Source organism: Archocentrus centrarchus, chromosome 5, assembly GCF_007364275.1.
Source record: "Archocentrus centrarchus isolate MPI-CPG fArcCen1 chromosome 5, fArcCen1, whole genome shotgun sequence".
NCBI lineage: Eukaryota > Metazoa > Chordata > Actinopteri > Cichliformes > Cichlidae > Archocentrus > Archocentrus centrarchus.
In genome coordinates this window covers 19,801,547-19,813,605 of record NC_044350.1, presented here as the reverse complement: position 1 = coordinate 19,813,605, position 12,059 = coordinate 19,801,547, and the positions used below count along the sequence as shown (strand labels likewise).

General features: G+C 37.6%; 1 protein-coding gene across 1 annotated transcript in view; it reads right to left on the bottom strand.

Annotated features, from left to right (window-relative positions):
- Positions 1-12,059, bottom strand: part of cacna2d2b (calcium channel, voltage-dependent, alpha 2/delta subunit 2b) — a 42,595-nt gene that overhangs the window by 4,269 nt on the left and 26,267 nt on the right. Inside the window, exons 14-31 of the mRNA XM_030729168.1 lie at positions 11,484-11,533; positions 11,228-11,317; positions 11,051-11,116; positions 10,470-10,544; positions 10,307-10,381; positions 10,044-10,115; positions 9,818-9,889; positions 8,406-8,467; positions 8,183-8,259; positions 8,030-8,090; positions 7,858-7,955; positions 7,657-7,747; positions 7,509-7,571; positions 7,306-7,409; positions 5,388-5,486; positions 5,207-5,298; positions 5,078-5,125; positions 3,017-3,088 (exon numbers count right to left, since the gene is read on the bottom strand). Coding sequence (XP_030585028.1) covers positions 3,017-3,088; positions 5,078-5,125; positions 5,207-5,298; positions 5,388-5,486; positions 7,306-7,409; positions 7,509-7,571; positions 7,657-7,747; positions 7,858-7,955; positions 8,030-8,090; positions 8,183-8,259; positions 8,406-8,467; positions 9,818-9,889; positions 10,044-10,115; positions 10,307-10,381; positions 10,470-10,544; positions 11,051-11,116; positions 11,228-11,317; positions 11,484-11,533 — 1,367 coding nt within the window. The remainder of the gene's footprint in view (positions 1-3,016; positions 3,089-5,077; positions 5,126-5,206; positions 5,299-5,387; positions 5,487-7,305; positions 7,410-7,508; positions 7,572-7,656; positions 7,748-7,857; positions 7,956-8,029; positions 8,091-8,182; positions 8,260-8,405; positions 8,468-9,817; positions 9,890-10,043; positions 10,116-10,306; positions 10,382-10,469; positions 10,545-11,050; positions 11,117-11,227; positions 11,318-11,483; positions 11,534-12,059) is intronic.

The window sequence follows — 12,059 nt, the reverse complement described above, 5'->3', positions numbered from 1 at the left end:
ATAAATAAATGATTATAGCAAGTAGAGTCTTTTTAAAGGACATCTTAATACCAAGAAGGCTGCAGTTTGTGTGGGTGTGCTGAGTCTGAAGCAGATAACCATACAGTCATGGCCAAAAATGTTGGCACCCCTGAAAATTTTCCAGAAAATGAAGTATTTCTCCCAGAACATTATTGCAATCACACATGTTTTGTTAAGCACATGTTGATTTCCTTTGTGTATATTGGAACCCCCCCCCCAAAAAAATAGGGAAAAACTCCAAAAATTGGCTGGACAGAATTGTTGGCACCTTTTCAAATTTGTGGGTAAAAAAAAAAATTAGTTTCTAGAATTTGATGCTCGTTTAAACTCACCTGTGGCAAGTAACAGACGCGGGCAATATAAAACCAGATAAAAAGGAGAGAAGTTGACTCAGTCTTTGCATTGTGTGTCTCTGTGTGCCACACTAAACATGGAGAACAGAAAGAGGAGAAGAGAACTGTCTAAGGACTTGAGAACCAACATTGTGGAAAAATATCAACAATCTGAAGGTTACAAGTCCATCTCCAGAGATCTTAATGTTCCTTTGTCCATGGTGCGCAACATAATCAAGAAGTTTACAGCCCACTGCACTGTACAGAAGCTAATCTCCCTGGACGTGGACAGAAGAGAAAAATTGATGAAAGGCTGCAATGCAGGATAGTCCGGCTGGTGGATCAGCAGCCCCAACCAAGTTCTAAAGAAATTCAAACTGTCCTGCAGGCTCAGGGTGTTTCAGTGTCAGCGCGAACTCTGTCAACGTTTGAATGAAAGGAAATGCTATGGCAGGAGATCCAGGAGGACTCCACTGCTGACAAAGAGACATAAAAAAGCTAGACTGCAGTTTGCCAAAATGTACACGGGTAAGCCAATGTCTTGAGGACAGATGAGACCAAGATAGAGCTTTTTGGTAAAGCACGCCATTCTACTGTTTACCGAAAACAGAATGAGGCCTACAAAGGAAAGAACACAGTACCTACAGTCAAATATGGTGGAGGTTCAAAGATGTATCGGGGTTGTTTTGCGGCCTCTGGCACTGGATTCCTTGACTGCATGCAAGGCAACATGAAATCTGAAGATTACCAAAGGATTTTGGGTCGCAATGTAGGGCCTAATGTCAGAAAGCTGGGTTTGCGTCTAAGCTCATGGGTCTTCCAACAGGACATTGACCCCAAACATACTTCAAAAAGCACAAAGAAATGGATGAAAACAAAGTGCTGGAGAGTTCTGAAGTGGCCAGCAATGAGTCTGGATCTAAATCCCATTGAACACCTGTGGAGAGATCTTAAAATTGCTGTTAGGAGAAGGCACCCTTCAAATATAAGAGACCTGGAGCAGTTTGCAAAGGAAGAGTGGTCCAGAATTCCAGTTGAGAGGTGTAAGAAGCTTGCTGATGGTTATAGGAAGCGTTTATTTTTTCCAAAGGGTGTGCAACTAAATATTAAGTAATATTAAGTAAATATTAAGGAGTTTTGCGTAGAATTATATGAATTTTTTTTTTTTGTGTGTGTATGTTTTTTGTGTTGTTCCAATACACACAAAGGAAATAAACATGTGCATAACAAAAGATGTATAACTGCAATAATTTTCTGGGAGAAATACTTCATTTTCTGTAAAAATTTCAGAGGTACAACATTTTTGGCCATGACTGTATAGTGAAACCTGTGACAAACTCATAGTAGCTCATTGCTGACGTAGAATGAAGTCCCTTGTAAACACACTGAGATTTCAGGTTCACAGGAATTACTTTTATATAGATTTGCCTCATAATTTTAAATCCTGGCCATGTTTGATGAACGTCTGACACTGTAACATTATACACATGACAGAAAATTATGAACAAGAATCCTGTTGGCCTATAGAGCTCTGCTGATTTTTTTTCCCCTTGTACAATATGTGATAAACTAATTTGGCTGTAGGTCCAACCATCATTGAGCTGATACTTACTTTTTTGTTTTTTACAAATTTCAAAAATTTGTAAAATATAAAAAAGCAAAAAATTGAAAATCTGTCTGCAACATTTTGTAGACCTTTGCTCAATGAACACTCATACTAAGTTTCAGAAGAATTTGCAAATAAATAAGGAAGGAGTAGTGACTGACAGTAAACATGAAAGTACAGTATTTCCTAAAAATTTTGAAAATTTGTGAAAAAAAAACAAACAGAAAATGGATGCAAAATGGATGAAAATGCAATTTTTGTTGACCATTGCCCAATGAATATTCATGACAAGCTCCAGAAGAATAAGACTATAAATAAGGCAGATGTAGTGGCTGAAGTTCAATGTACATGAATGTACAGTACTTCTTAAAAAATTTCAAAAAAAGTGAAAAATCAAAAATCCCCCTATCTTGTAAAACTTTACTCAAAGAGTATTGGTGCCAAGTTTCATAAGATTTCACATATAAATGACAGAGTAGCAAATTTAGCAAAAGGTTGAATTACTGTTTATCTTCAAAATTAAAAAACAAATTTGTAAAAAAATATTTTAAAAAATTGTCTAAAGCATTTTATAGAGCTCTGCATATTGAATACTTATACCAAGTTTCAAAATAGTCAGTCTAGGAATAAGGGAGGTGGAGGAGTAAACATCCATTTATTTCTCAAAAATTAGAATAGGTTAGAGAAAAAAAAAAGTCCAAAATCACAAATCCATCTCCCTTATATTTTAGAGCCTTATTCAAAGAGTATTTTAAGTTTCAGGAAATTTCAAATGTAAAGTAGCGAAGGAGTAGCAATTTTAGCAAAAAACTGATGGACACTGGATCGCTCTGCTGATTGTCGTCTTAAGCTGAATTTAGCTGAGTTAAACACTTTCATGATCCTATAACAAAAGAAAAATCACTTTAAACAACAACAAGCAAACAAAATATGAAACATGATTTAGATTTTTTTTAATAACTTATGATCCCGTTTAAACTATGCTGTATGAAGTATAGAGCAGACTATAGATAATACACATTATAAAGAATAAACACATTACTGCACACAGACATACCTTTTGAAAGTAATCTGCCTGATTGGACATAACCAGGAAACCACCATCATCGATGAGATAGCAGACGAGTTCCTACAGCCAACACAGTGTAGGTGCAGCAGAACACAAAAATTCTCAAGATAAAGTCTGATTAAAGTTTGATCTTACCAGACAGAAAACAGGCAAATGTGCAAATCAAAAAACAATAAAAAGAGTAATATGTCTTATTATGTGCTGGGAAATATTACAAAAAAGTAGCATAGTATATTAAATTATATTGTAAAAACATTTGTCACTGTCAAACATTTGCACTAATTTGCATTTTAAATCACACGTGTAGGCTCAAGGGCTGTGGCATGAACTGTCAAGGATTCAGCTGACAGAAATTGAAATTGCAGGCTGACTCCCAACAGTTCATGGAAGTTTTCTTCTTAGTTCTGCCACTAAAATCCCATGAACAGTCAAAAACCTGAACTTTCACAGCAATTAACAGATATACTTCATGAAGAAAATCCTGCTTTTCAGGTATTGTTAAACAGCTAAATCAAACACGTATAAAAAACATTAAGAAATGATAATCACTGTACATTTTCCTTAAGTTTTTTAACATTTACATTTTAAAACAGCATAAGGTAGCATAGAAGCTACCCCTCAGCCTCCTGGCAGTAGAATCTTTAGGTGGCACAAATCCTCTCAAAGTACAAATTCTAGAACACATAATTACCAGGACTCAGTAGATCTTAATGGGGTTCATATAAGCCTTAGTAATGAAAGTAAATGATAATAAATATAAACCACAGAAAATAGTGTCACTTTCTCTGATTGGCATTATTATGGTAAGAACTAACTCATCTGAGACTTTTAGTAGATCCATCTACGGTTTCAATTTGAGGTTCTAGCTTTCTCGAGTTCACAAAATTTTCAGAAAACTTGACCTCTGACCTTGAGGTCAACGTCGCCGAGATTCAAACTCATCCGCGATTTTTTTTGTAGATGCATCTATGCTGTGAATTCAAACATCCTAGGTCACATCATTCTCGAGTTATTGTGTTCACAATGTTGAAAGTTGGGCGCCTGCCCGGCAGGGTGAATACCATACCATATCAGCCTGTTTAGGGTCAGGGGTAAAACTAAAAGTCAGTTGATACAGTTGTGGACAGAAGGTTACATACACTCATGAGCATGAATGTCATGGTAATTTGGGGCTTTTAATGATGTTTTTGAGTGCATGAGTTTGAATTTATTTTGGATTTTCACTATTCCACACAGGGCCACAAATATACATACACGCTCAAATATATACATACACTTTTAAATAAGTGTTAACGTGACAAGGCCAAGGCCCATTAACTTCTCATCAGTGTACATGATTGAGTACAACTGCTTGTTTATTTTTGCCAGCACTAAAAGGATTTGTTTGACAGCACTCACTGGATTGACCAATAATCAGAACAATGGGAAAGTCCAAGGAACTCAGTAAATATCCCAGAAAGAGAACTAATTCTTGTTTTTTAAAGTAATTAAAGATGTATGCTGTACAATCATTCCACCCTGGAAAAATAACAGTTCAAATAAAACATTCATGGCCATGATGAGTACAGGTAAACTTCTGACCACAACTGTGTAAGAAATTAAAAGAAGGATTAAATCTCACATCATACGCTGACTTGTTCTTTGGTTGTTGACTTTTTAAAGGGGAAAAAAAAATCATTTTAGGGATCAATTTCTGAATAAAATAAAAGATTTGAAAAATTTTAATGACAGCATTTTATGAGCTCAAGTTGAGCTCAGAACTCTCTCTCAAATGTACACACACAATAGTGTGGATTACATTAATCACATAATAGATAAGAATTAATAAGAATTCCTTTTTTTATGTGAGTTGACCAAAAGAGAAACAAGCAGTAACAACAGTTTTCTTCTGGGCTACAAATTGAGAATTACGTGAGATTAAACTGTCTATTAACTGCATTTTCAATCACCACTAAAGAGCATTAGCTTGTTAAACCGATGGCACTGTCCTGCTGCAGTTGCAGTTTGGCTATAGTGTTGCTGGTGTGAGTGAAACAGAAAAGTCCTTACATCTGTGTCCATTTCGCAGTCCATCTCACAACTTCTCAATGGTCCACACTGGTTAACAAAATGAGCTCGTGTAAGTTTTTTTGTGCAAGTGAATTCAGTTTTGATTGGGTGATTTATACTTTGCCGTACCTTGTGTGAGCCCTGTCGACTATCTGACATGTTGCTGGCCAGGATTTTAAACTTGTCCACCCAAGCTTCCAAGTCCAGCTTCCCACCAACCACTGCAGGATAGAACGTGAATCACAATCCAAATAAAAATCTTAATCACATGTAACATATTATGGTTAGCATTTGTCACATAAAAACTTACCTGCGGGTCTGAGCAGTTTTCCTGCTATATTAACCTCTACAGCTGAACTAATCAGAATTTCACCAGTGCTATTTTCTGCTCCCATGGGGTCCTCCAAAGCTGTTGAAAGGGCATAAATATGAAAATATGGCATCATTTTGAATGCATGTATGGATAAAATGAGCTAAGATCTTGGGATTAAGATGTGGGACAAGAAGTTAAATAAAAAATACATGATCGAAGGGTAATTGATTATGTGATAAGACAGGGAGATTGATCCCATTTTAAAACTGATGTAACACATTTGAATCAAGTAATGATATTTGAGAGCTCCCATTTGAGTGACTTTCATTAAAAAAAAAAAAAAAAAAAAAGGTTTTCAATGTGCCTCATATAGATATACAGATTCAAGAATATATGTCCACACCAACATATTTTACATATACAAGAATCTCATATTGTATGAGGTAAACTTTGTCATTATCACTTTCTTACTAAGAAGTAAATTAAAAGACTGATAGCACTCCCATATAACGAGTCACTTTATGAGGTACACTTTGCAAGTACTGGTTCGACCCTTTTTGTCTTCAGATGTGTCTTTATTTTGCAAGGCGTAGATTCAACAAGGAAACATTCCTCAGAGACTTTGACAGGCTGTGTGATGCTATCATTGACATGATAGCATCACACAGTTGCTGCAGATTTGTCAGCTGCACAGCCATGATCTAAATCTCCCATCCACCACATCCCAAAGGGGCTTTACTGATTGAGATCTGGTGACTGTGGAGGCCACAGCAATATTCATTCATTCACTCATGAGATGATCTGAGCTTTGTGACATGGTGTCTTATCCTATTGGAAGCAGCTATCAGCAACTATCACACTGTGGTCAGCACCAGTACTCAGACTGTGGCATTTCAACAATGGTCAGTTGGTACTAAGGGGCCCAAAATGTGCCAAGAAATCATCCCTCACGCCATTACTCCACCAACACCAGCCTGAACCACTGCTACAAGGCAGGATGGATCCATGCTTTTATTTACGCCAAATTTCGACCCTACCATCTGAATGTCACAGCAGAAATCAAGACTCATAAAACCAGGCAACATGTTTCCAATCTTCTATTGTCTAATTTTTGTAAGCTTGCTCGGTTTCCTGTTCTTAGCTGACAGGCTAAGCGTCATCTGATGTGGTCTTCTGCTTCAAGGTTCAACATGCTATATATTCAAGAGTTGCTCATCTGCATGCCTGGTTCAGCTCATCAGCTCTTAACAGTCTGGCCATTCTCCTCTGACCTCTGTCATCAACCAGGCATTTTGGCTCAGAGACCTGCTGCTCACTGGATAATTTATCTTTTTAAATTCAATTCTCTGTCACCCCTACAGATGGTTGTTTGGGAAAATCCCAGCAGATCTGCAGATTCTGAAATACTCAGAGCAGTCAGTCTGGCATGAACAAGCATGCCACTTTTTCAAAATCACTTAAATCACCTTTCTTCCCAATTCTGATGACTGATTTAGAACTTCAGCAGGTCATCTTGATCATGTCTACATACCAAAACACACTGAGTTACTGATTAAATATTTGAATTAACAAGTGGTCGAACACCTACTAAATTTAATACTGTGGCCAGTAAGTGTATGTTCAAGTAAATATTAAATTTGAAGCCAGAAACCAGTTATATTAGCTTTGAAAACAGAGAGAGAGAGCCTGCTCATGCTCAAATTTAACAAAATCTGCCTACCAGCACACTACCTCGAATATTTAAAACAAGCTGAGGTGTAAAAAAGATAAGCTCAAAATCTTATCTACAGTAATGCCAAAGCTTATAATTACCGCCTTTCACCAGGCAAACTATTGCTTTGTTAACGTTTCCGTCGATGCCTTCTTTGGGTCAGTAAAGTCTGGTACTTTTAAGTGAACCTGCTTAGTTACTCACAGTATTTCAGTGTAGGTCTGAACATGTAGCCTTTGTTATCGAGGTTCCGTCTGTAGAAGTTTGAATTGAAGGGTTCAGGATCTTCATCCCACAACTCAGCAGCTCTGCACAAACGCAAACACAAGTCATCAAACAGTTTAAAGCTGAAAGACTGACAGCACAACTATATTTGCCTGCTTGGATAATTATTTTTAATCACTCACATGTTGGGAAAAACTCGTGTTATTCCTCCATCTGTGGATGCAAATACAGCTAGGAAGCCGTACCTGTAACAATTTTTTTATTTTTTTAATTTCTTCAGCTCAAGTTTTGAACTATGATGGACTATGTGAACAAAAAAAGCAGACTCACGAATTGAGGTCCTTGTTCTTCCATACACGAGAAGCCAGCTGTCCAATAATCCTAGAATCCAAAATCAGGTTGTGGATAAGTCCTTGGTCACCTGAAAAGAAAAGAAAACAAAACAAAAAACAAGAACGCTGACAATTATCTTAAATGCATCTGCAGCAGCATCAGATATTTTCAGTTACAACAATCTGTTAATGCACTCACACTCATCAGATTCTGGGGAGATGTCAATCATGAGAGACAGAAAGTTCTGCAAGAACTGGGTGTTGTTGTCAGAAAGCTGCAGACGCTTGCAGTATTCCCTGCAGATATGGCAGCATAAATAACCGCATTTCTTTTACTCAAGAATTAAATCATGAAAGATAAAGATGGTTACCTGGGAGCTAAAAAAACGTGGCCTGATGACTCAAAGGAGCTGGGCAGCAAAGACTGCATATCTGTAACGAGAGAGAGAGAGAGGAGTGTGTGATGCTTCTCATTTCTATGGAACATCTTCACTGGATGTAAAACCGTGCCTCCATGTACTCACACTGGAGCTGCACCATCACATCGCTCAGATCTGCCTGGATGTAGTACTCATTGTAGGGTGGCAATACCAGGCCAAGACTGCAGGTGGTAGCATCCCGACAGGATTCCAGCATGGATGGGGAAAAGATGGTGGGTCTTTGAGTGAATCAATCTGTGCCTACAGGCCTCACTTGGCCACAGCTGGTTGGTTATTATTCATAATTCATAACTCTATATCAGCTCACCTGTAATCTGTACCATTGATAGGAGTCCAGGTGTAACCCCTGTAGACCTCATCGATGTAGTGCTGCAGTGGTGAAGAATCTCGATAAACACAAGAGGCAAAGCTAATAAAGTGCAGTGACTAAAGTTTACAGAGTTTTGCCTTTGTGAAAACTGTTTGTATACTGTGTGTATAGACACTGTTGCAGTACAGAGTCCACAGAAGAAGCTCCTTTAGGAATTTGATTAATTTAAAGCTCCAATCTGTGATCAATATGTTAATAAGGGAGCTGCAAAGTCACCTCAGTTTAAAACATGGGTCCCAACCTGAAAAACCATCACATTTATATTTTATCACCTTCGGTCATGATACAGGAATTTTGGTGGACAAAAAAAATTCATCTTCTGCCTACGTAACCGTTTAGGTACGAGATGTCAGAAAATGAATATTGCAGTGCAATATATAATCATAGAAATTGATGTACACATTTGTGTATGCAGTGACCGAAGGGGTTATGACAATACTATTAAAGAGAGCTATTGTACTATGTATGCTAAACTATGGCAGGTAAAAAGAAAACAAAAGGGGATCAATTTAAATCAAAATTGATGGTAATACTTGAATAAATGACCTTGAGCTCAGATTGTTCACTTTAGCAGATGAGTGATGAGTTTTTGGACTAATTCTGCAGACAGTGTGAGTGTGAAATTTGCTCAAATATACTCAACTTATTAATAAATAAGGTTTGGACCTTGAACAAAATAACCTAAAAGAATTTTATTATAGCAAAAAAGCAGTGAAAGTTAAATATCAATACCTGCATGCTTTCAGCAGCTAATTTCAACAAGCAGGAATGATCTATATATGCGCTAAGTGTTTCATCTTTAACATACAGCGTTTATATAAAGAACAAAGAGGGAAAAAAAGAGACCAAAAAGAAACAAAGGAATCAGCACTGAGACATGAGGAGGCATTTAACCACACGGAAAGAAATTTCTAAGTTTTACAGAGATGCAAGAGCCCAGGTAGCTACAAAGCCTGCTGCTGGATAACCAGACATATACAATAATCACAGCTGCTAAATAAAAAAACCAAAACAGTTTTTCAAGGATGTGAAAAGTAAATCAGTATGCAATTCAAGCTGAACTGGTTGCAAGGATTAAAAAAAAAAAAAATGTGAGACAAGTTAACCTGGATTGTAACTCTGCAGAAATCCCTTTCTTGGTTATAGTTCTATATCTGAATTTTAAAAAGTGGTTGAGATAACCGTGTGAGCAGCTTGTTTCATGGACCCACTGTAAATTTATTAGTATGAGTCATCATTGCACACTGCAGATGAAAGCTGACCACATGTGTTATTAAACTCCATATGACTGCTACAGCCCAGACTAAAGATGAAGCGTGTGAAGGCATTCAAGAAGAGAATTAACTTGCCTCATCAATCGACTTTATAAGAGTTTTGATCTGTATTTCGCCTGGTCTTCCGTCAATCATCTGTCGGCGGATCTACACAGTGGAAACAAAGAATTTTTTGTTATTTTTGTTTGTTTGGTTTTTATAATCAGGCACAGATATGTTACAAAAACATGTTGCACAGGGTTTCAGTTAACTATATAGACAATTAAGTCTTAATTAAGCAGAAGTGCTACTTGGTCCTCACCTCCTCTTTATTGCTGTCCTCCACCTCTGCATCCAGGAAATCCAGCGTCACAGGTTCAGGGAGGTTCACAAGCTGAGAGGAGTTGAGGGAGTGTATGATATTAACATACAGCTTAAAGTTTATTAATTATTCATCATCATCATCATCGATACTCAAAAGCCTAAAAATTAACACATAATGCCTATCCCCACTTCCTTCTCTTCAAAGCAGCTACCCGCAACATAAATAAAGCATTTTGCCTAATTAAATAAATATAAAATCACCTTTGGCTGGAGATTAGGATGAAGGAGCAGATATCCATTTGGATCAATGGCAAATATGTATCCATTGGCCCCAAGCTGTGTCAACCACAAAAAAAGAGGAACAGCAGTGAAGCACCGGTCTGCCTCGCCCATCTCAGCGAATAAATATGACTTATGAACGTACATTGTACCGCGGTGTAAGTCGCTTTATCTCATCAAGATGCACATCGACTCCCATGACACCTAAAATCAGCTGATTCTTGTGAAAAAAAAAGTCATACATATGAGAATTTATTTAAAGAAATTGTCACACTTTAAGCAATGTGCTTATTTCCTGAGTGAGTCAGATCATGAAGCTGGAAGCAGCAGCCAGTTAGCAAAGTTTAGCAGCAGAAAGTCACTTCACCTGTCCAAAAAAATGGCCTGGCACATATCCCACAATGGAAATGTGTCATTTTTACACAGATAACCTCAATAAGATGTAATCTGTTAGTGAGTTATAGCGGAGTTCATAGGTGAACTTTGATCAACTTCAACAGAGCCAGACTCACTTTGTCATCCTGTTTCTGAGTCATTCTTCTAAGCTAAGCTGGCATCTAATTATTCTGATTAAATGCAGTATTTATCATAGAGACACTAGTGATCATCAATAACGTGATATTATACACCGGAGTTTGTGGACTAAATAAAAGTGGAAAAAAAAGAAGTAACACACAAAAACATCTCAGCCATCTAAGCTGCAGTGTAATTATCCTTTTTTGTTACCTGTGAGTTTCCATCCATGGTGAGATTAAAAACAGGCAAAGTCCCAGTTACTACCATGCCAAGACCCTGCAAAGTCCAAAGACAAAGTTCCGGATCATTTATGAAAATGCAAATGAGCTTATTTTTTACTGCGCATTTAATGCATTAGGTGTATTTGATGACATCACGTCGTCTCACCAGAGCATCCTGATACACATTGGTCCACTGAACCTGCTTGGCTTCGCTGCCTGCCAGAACCATGGGGCGGCCCAGCACGTCGAGGTACTCCTGACAAAACACAGGGATAAGTGACGGGCTGCAGCTTGAAAACAACCAACAACAACAGGCCAGGGTGTGCAAACAAATGAGCATAGATGTTTCTATAGAATGAGTGAGCGCCACAAGGAGACAGTGAACAGGGATCATCTGTGTCAGAGGCACTAGACAAACCCACCTGGGTGTTAATCCTTATAGCACAGATGGAACGGATCTCAAAATAGTAGCCTGGCAAGCAACGAAGAAAAAAAGACAGCCAGAGAGAAAGAGAGAAAGAGCATGTGTGAGCAGTTCTATCAAAACACACACACACACACACACACACACACACACACACACACACACACACACACACACACACACACACACACACACACACACACACACACACACTCTGGAATGGTGCTCATAAATATTCTAGATTTGACTAGATGTTACTAGTCCAGTGACTCAGCCACTAAAACCCCACAGATAGGAAGCTTAAGGGAAAAAAAAGTACTGAGCTTTAAAAGAGAGGTATCTATATTTGCAAAATTTAGTCAAGGCTATTTAATCAGATGAAAGTGTAAAATTTAAATGACTAACATCTTATCCTAAACAAAGTCTCAGTCCTAATCTTTTGGCATCCATTTGTCCTTTATTTACCATTTAATTTAAAAACAAAAATCACATTTCTTCAAATTATTCCACATCTGTATTTTTTTATGTCTTTTTCATAAATTCAGACAAGCATGCACTGATGTGTATTTAAGCG